The sequence below is a fragment of the Pinus tabuliformis genome, chromosome 9 (genome assembly GCF_031772625.1).
Source record: "Pinus tabuliformis cultivar Carrire ecotype Pingquan chromosome 9, CPIR1, whole genome shotgun sequence".
In the NCBI taxonomy this organism is placed as follows: Eukaryota; Viridiplantae; Streptophyta; class Pinopsida; order Pinales; family Pinaceae; genus Pinus; species Pinus tabuliformis.
The window spans coordinates 729,803,732-729,809,731 of NC_142307.1; the positions used below are offsets into that span (position 1 = coordinate 729,803,732).

General features: G+C 36.1%; 1 protein-coding gene across 2 annotated transcripts in view; it reads right to left on the reverse strand.

Moving 5' to 3' along the window:
• The window catches only part of PFD6 (prefoldin 6), a 152,977-nt gene extending 149,161 nt beyond the window's left edge, over positions 1 to 3,816 (reverse strand). Inside the window, exons 1-4 of one of the 2 annotated variants that reach the window (XM_089440414.1) lie at positions 3,592 to 3,816; positions 3,213 to 3,318; positions 3,039 to 3,109; positions 2,820 to 2,944 (exon numbers count right to left, since the gene is read on the reverse strand). In XM_089440414.1, the coding sequence (XP_089296540.1) occupies positions 2,820 to 2,944; positions 3,039 to 3,109; positions 3,213 to 3,288 (272 nt within the window). In that variant the 5' untranslated portion in view covers positions 3,289 to 3,318; positions 3,592 to 3,816. The remainder of the gene's footprint in view (positions 1 to 2,819; positions 2,945 to 3,038; positions 3,110 to 3,212; positions 3,319 to 3,591) is intronic. The other variant, XM_089440415.1, reaches the window with a different exon arrangement.
• Positions 3,817 to 6,000: the final 2,184 nt, after the last annotated feature.

The following is a 6,000-nucleotide window of genomic DNA, read 5'->3' on the forward strand; positions in this document are numbered from 1 at the left end:
ACAAGAATAAAGTCGTAATCATTAAATCCAAAAAGATCACCCATGGTAGTTTAGTCTATGATAACCATTGTCTTGAGCAAGTTTCTTCTTATAAATATTTGGATATTGACTTTCCTCATCAGCTCAACTAGAATTATAGCATAAAGGAAAGAATCATTGGAGGTTGGAAAGCTTATTATGAACTTGAAAACAATTGTAAGTCAGTCGATCTTTACATTTGGAGTAAAAAAAAGGTTCCTCTTTGAGACTCTCGTCACCCCTGTTATCTTATACAGATGTGAAGTTTGGGGGTGCAATATATCTAAGGAGTCGTGGAGAAAGATTGAGATGATCGAGAAGCAATTCATAACCTATAACTTCAAGATCAAGGGAAATACTCCCTATCCTATCCTCTTGATCAAAGTTGGCATGTCCCCCATTGAAAGTGTTGCCATGTTTAGATATTTGATGTATAAGAAGAAGCTTCACAATATAGAATCCAAGAGGCTCCCAAAAATTGCTTATAACTTTAGTCAAAGCCCCCACTTGCACCTTAAACGTTGGTGGCATCGGGATATGCTCGATCTTGGCTCAACCTTTGGGGGATTAAGGAGGAGATCATCATCGGAAGCAAGGACAGTATCAAAGATACTATTACTTCCAGTTTTACGGACAAGATGTGGGATGCTAAGGAGCTGGAGGGCAAAAGGAAGCTAAGTTACTATAAGGAGGTGATCAACCCCACCCTCGATAACCAAAATTATCTCTCTATGTTAACTAGCACTAAGAAGAAAATGAACATCACTAGGATTAGAACTAATTCTCATGACCTTTGGAGTGAGACCAGGCAGTGGTCTACTCCCAAGACCCCCCGAGACGGTAGAATTTGTCAAATTTGTGATACTAAGAAGGTGGAAAATGAAAAGCACTTCCTTTGAGATTGTCCGACTCTTGCACACATCCGCTCTCAAATCCCTATCATCAGTCACACCTCCAATCTTCTTGACTTATTAAGCCATCCCAACCATAGCAATCTTGGAACACTTCTTTCCTTGCGATTTGATCATAGAAACAAGATTTTGAAGAATGACAATTAGACTCTCCTTTCTTGAAGTCTGATAGACCACATTGGTCTTAATGGACGTTAATCATCATCATCATCATTTAGATTTTATTATATTTTATATATATCTAACAGTCGAGGTCGGGTCACCTATGTTAGGGGACCATCCCCTATGATGTCCCCTGGAATTTAGGGGGCTCTCCACATGGCCGCAAGACACATCCCCACAGTCCTGCATCCCTAAAACTTGGTCGGACATCATTACATTGCCATTAAATTGGGAATTTGCAAATATTTCAAATTCTACAAATTTCGTTCAAAAAATCACCAAATTCAGTGACTAAGCGCCAGGAGATTCTTCAACAGCAACTTTATATGTTCTTTTGATGGGATCATGGACCAAAAATTATGCTAGTAAAAACAAGTCAGTCTGGGAAACATCAGAGAAACTGCCAGATGTTTGTTTTGCCTTCTTATCATAAGAAGTTGATTTATAATTTCTATTGCTTTGCTTTGTCATCCCTGTCTTTGCTAGATAGGAATATTGCATCCGATAGGAAAGTCTTCCCATATTTTTCAGGGCATCTTATTTTGCAGGTATGAATAAGATAATTTTATTGATATCCAATAAAAAAGATCACAAAAGTGAGTCAAAAAAAACTAAGATCGTACATCCAGTGTCATTAGCGCAAAGTGGGAGTGCGATGCATCTCCTGAAACAATGCTAAAAGCATAAAAATAGTAAGACCTATGAGTAGGCTAGAAACTAGCCGCTAAATGTCTAGCTAAAGCTAAAACAAAAGCTAAAGAGTATAAGATAAGGTACTTGTGCTGGTGAATAGGTACTTGGAGACAATTTACTGCATTTAGAAAATTTAATGAAAATAGCTAAATTAATTTAGCTGGTCTAAATATGATAATTAAAATAATATAAATAGTTCACTAACATTCTATATTAGGTCATACTTTGAATTTAATGTATTAGGTCTAAGGATCAATTCCTTAGATTGACTGCCTCTATTGCATACCTCATTCGATGTCCCTGTCGGGTTAGGTGTCATAATCAGTGCCAACGAGTTTACAATGAGTACCATTAGTAAATGCAAAGAAGTACCCGGGACTTTCCTCACGAGATTTACCTTGAAGAAAACAAGGCAGAGGCATCTGAGGGTGTGAAATGTCCCCTGTTCAACTTATGTAATTGGATTTATATCTAGCTGTGAATGCAAAGATGTGCCCGGGGTTTCCTCACAAGATTTACCTAGAATAAAAGAAGGTACAGACATCTCAAAGTGTGAAATACCCCGTACATACGTAATTGGATTTATCTCCAGGAGTAAAATGTCTCTTGCTCCATTACGGTAATTAGATTTTTTTAAGCTAGTTTGGAGTGGCGCTAATTATAATTAAATAGCCTCTAACAACAGGGCATTGGTTCGCACGCTGGACAGAGGGTTACGCCCACCAGGGTTTAATTCTCACTGTGGTCTGCACCATGTGCAGTAAAGCATGAGTTTCAAAGGAATAAGAAAGGGTCATCAATTTTGGTTGAATAATTTTTTATGGCACCTAAGCCAAAGGAACTCCACTCTTTGCGGTGTAGACCCTCAGTATGTTTCTTGAAGCACTTCCAAATAATAACGGTAATAATAACGGGCAATGAATCTAAGAGAATTGAACCCGTTACACAAGCTTGGCCTGCTTCCATAACCAAAGCCCAATTAATCGATAACAATAACATAGAATGGACACAAAAAGATAGGTTAAAATAACTTACAGCTCCGCCGTTATGTACTCGATTCTCTTGGCGACATTGGCATTCGCTTCTGCGAGATCCTGCTTTACTAACACCGGTCCAATGAGCTTGTACACATTCGCATCCTCACTAAGTAATTCCAGTTCCTGTGCAATAAATCTCGCAGTAGATTAATTCCTTATGATACCCCATCATTTATCGCTGAATTCAAACAAATGAACGGCATTCCTCCCTGATTACCTTCTGAACCATCTCATTCTCGCCATGCTGGATTGTATACTGCTTCCTCACTTGATGATTCTTTGCGATGTCTGCAACGAACAAAACCCATAATTCATATACATGTTGATTGATTTTTCATGTGTGCATTGGTCTGCAAAAAATTAGAAACAACAAAACCCTTGAAGCTCTTACCTTTCCGAATCTTGTTAAGGGCATTGGCCTGGTTCTCCAGTTGGTGCTGGAGATCCCTCACGGCTGCTGTACTCATTTCTGATGGACGCGTGCTGAGCAATAACAACTGCAAAATCCCGAAAGCCTTGAAATGCAAGGAACTATAAACCCATGGGAAGTCTTCTTATTATCTAACGGACTATCTTTAGGTTCTTTATCAGAGGTTTCGCAGACGGGGAACCATTAACATTAGTATTGCTAATATCATTATTACCATTACTTGTACGCTCTAAGCATCTGTCGAAGGCAATAACACTAAAGGTGGGCATCTTTTATAAACAAAAATAATACAGAAAACATCAAACCTTCGAGCATCCATCAAGGCTTTAATACAACTTACTTCGAGCTCAAGCTGCCGGCTTCTATTCTGCAAAGGTACAGGAAATTTTCTTTAAAAGGTTAAAGGCGCGTCCTTCAGAGCTGTCCGGTGACACCAGGGATTTGAAAGATATAAGAAACAGAAAACCCGCGAAACCCTTCACGGCTTCCGCTCTGAAAATAGAACGAACGCACGAAATGCAGGCACTATACAGTTCCTTTGAACACGACAACCACGTTCATTCGAAAAACTCTATATATATCAAAACAATTATAAATGTTGATATCTAATTTATAATAGGTTTTGTTAATTTAGTTAATTAATTATTTTCTTCGCCCTTTTGAGCTGCTTTCTGTTTGTGTATGAATAATAACAATTAATTATTTATTTTTCAATTTAAGTTTTTGTGAGCTATATCAAGTTTTCGAAAGATTTTTTTGGCAAAAATTACATTATAATACTTTTGTCCATACGTTTTGAACCAACGAATGTGGGTCATCATCAGCACAAGTTGAAGAACCAGATCACATATTCCAATGGCTATATTTGACTTGCATGTTAAATAGGGCAGATCTTCCAATGGCTATATTTGACTAGGAAACGGCTATAATGCACTAGGCAGCTAGACTGGACCAACAGCGATATTTGATTGAGAAACACTCATTGGTTCAGTCTAGTTGTCGAGCCCATTGTAGTCTAGTTGTCGAGCCCATTGTAGTTGTTTCCTAGTCAAATATGGTCGTTGGAAGATTGCTCTCCCTATTTAACATGCAACCACACTCTGGTTCTTCAACTTGTCCTAACGATGAGCCACACTCGTTGGTTTCTTCAACTTGTCCTGACAAAAATATTATAATGTGATTTCCACCGAAAAATCTCTCAAAAACAATTAATTATGTTTATTTTAAAATGTTTTTAGAATAGTGTTTATGATTATAGATCGCTTCCCTGTATTATTATATTATTTTAACATAATATTAAATATTAATAATAAGGTTAAGGTTTACGAAATACATTTTTTAATATTTGTCTGGTATTTTCTTATTAGAATTTCTAAATTTTAATTTTGTAATGATACTAAAGGTGCTTTTCATTAGCTAATTATTTGACTTCTCCCAAATATGTTTTGTTACTACGACAAGTCATCAAGTGAGCATGACCAACCATTATTAGTGATGTTAAGTTACTATGATAAGTCATCCAGTCAACAAGACCAACCACTATAGCAATAGTGATGGGGTAACTATTACCAATAGTTTAACGGATGATCTAAATAGTCATAATTGATTGTCATTGATTTGTAATGTTATAACTAGCAATTGATCTTAAAAGTGTAAAGATACACCAAAAGAATTGAATATGTTTGTGATGTTACTGTAAAAATGTTGTAGCAAAGGAAAGATAACAATCTAAAGAGTGGAGGATGGAAGGGAGGAAATATGTTCGGGCTTGCAATAGTCTCACACTTATGTCAATGTCTGTCTTACAGATGTTGCTCGAACCACTTGGCTAAATCATTTTTTTCAATCATACCACTATGTCAAAATCTTATATACATATTATATTGAAGCTATAACATGCGAGGTAATGAGGATAAACATTACCATAGGTCCTCGTGGTCACTAGCGCACAAAAAATGTAATTGCACAAAGGAAATGACTAAAGTCAGTGCGTGTTGATATTGATATTAAATAAAGAGCATCTTTCACTAGTGTGACCTTCAAATTCTGGGATTTTCTGCAATCAACATAAAGAAGGGGGTTTGTTTTAGAATTTTAGTTATCTCCTTTTACAAAAATTAAATTAATTTGGAGCCATTTTCCAGGAGCCATTAATTCCAATTTAAATTTAAATTTAAATTTTGTCTAGCAAAGATTTGTTGGAATTGCAAATTTAGGTGGTGTACTTTACACAATCCAAGTGTCTAAGTAAACTTTCAAGGCATTGTATCCATTTATGCAATAAAAAATACAGTTTTAAAAATGAAAAGTTACACATTTTATATGCATATATAGAACCAATATAGAATGATTTCATGAGGTGCATACTTTTTTTTCAAGTTTTGCACTCTAAAAGAGGTCTCATAGGCTATCTTTAGCCTTGTGGACATTAAAATTTTCTTTCTTTCTTTCTCATCTTTCCAAAAGTAATTACGGTTGCCTTTGCACAACTCGTGTGGGTCCCACAATAATGAGTGACCATGTAAGTTAACCGTAGTTAAGAAGTCTTTATGTTAAGGATGGTCATTCCTAAACAAAAAAATACCCAATAACATCTCAGGTTGAACACGATTTAAGGTGGGACTTTATCATAATTAGTTAAAGCAATTTTGTGTGGGAGTTATCTTAAGAATCCCTAAAGCCGGAATTTTTATACAAACTTGACCAAAAATTTAGATTTTTTTGTTATATAAAAAAATGGTTAAGTTAT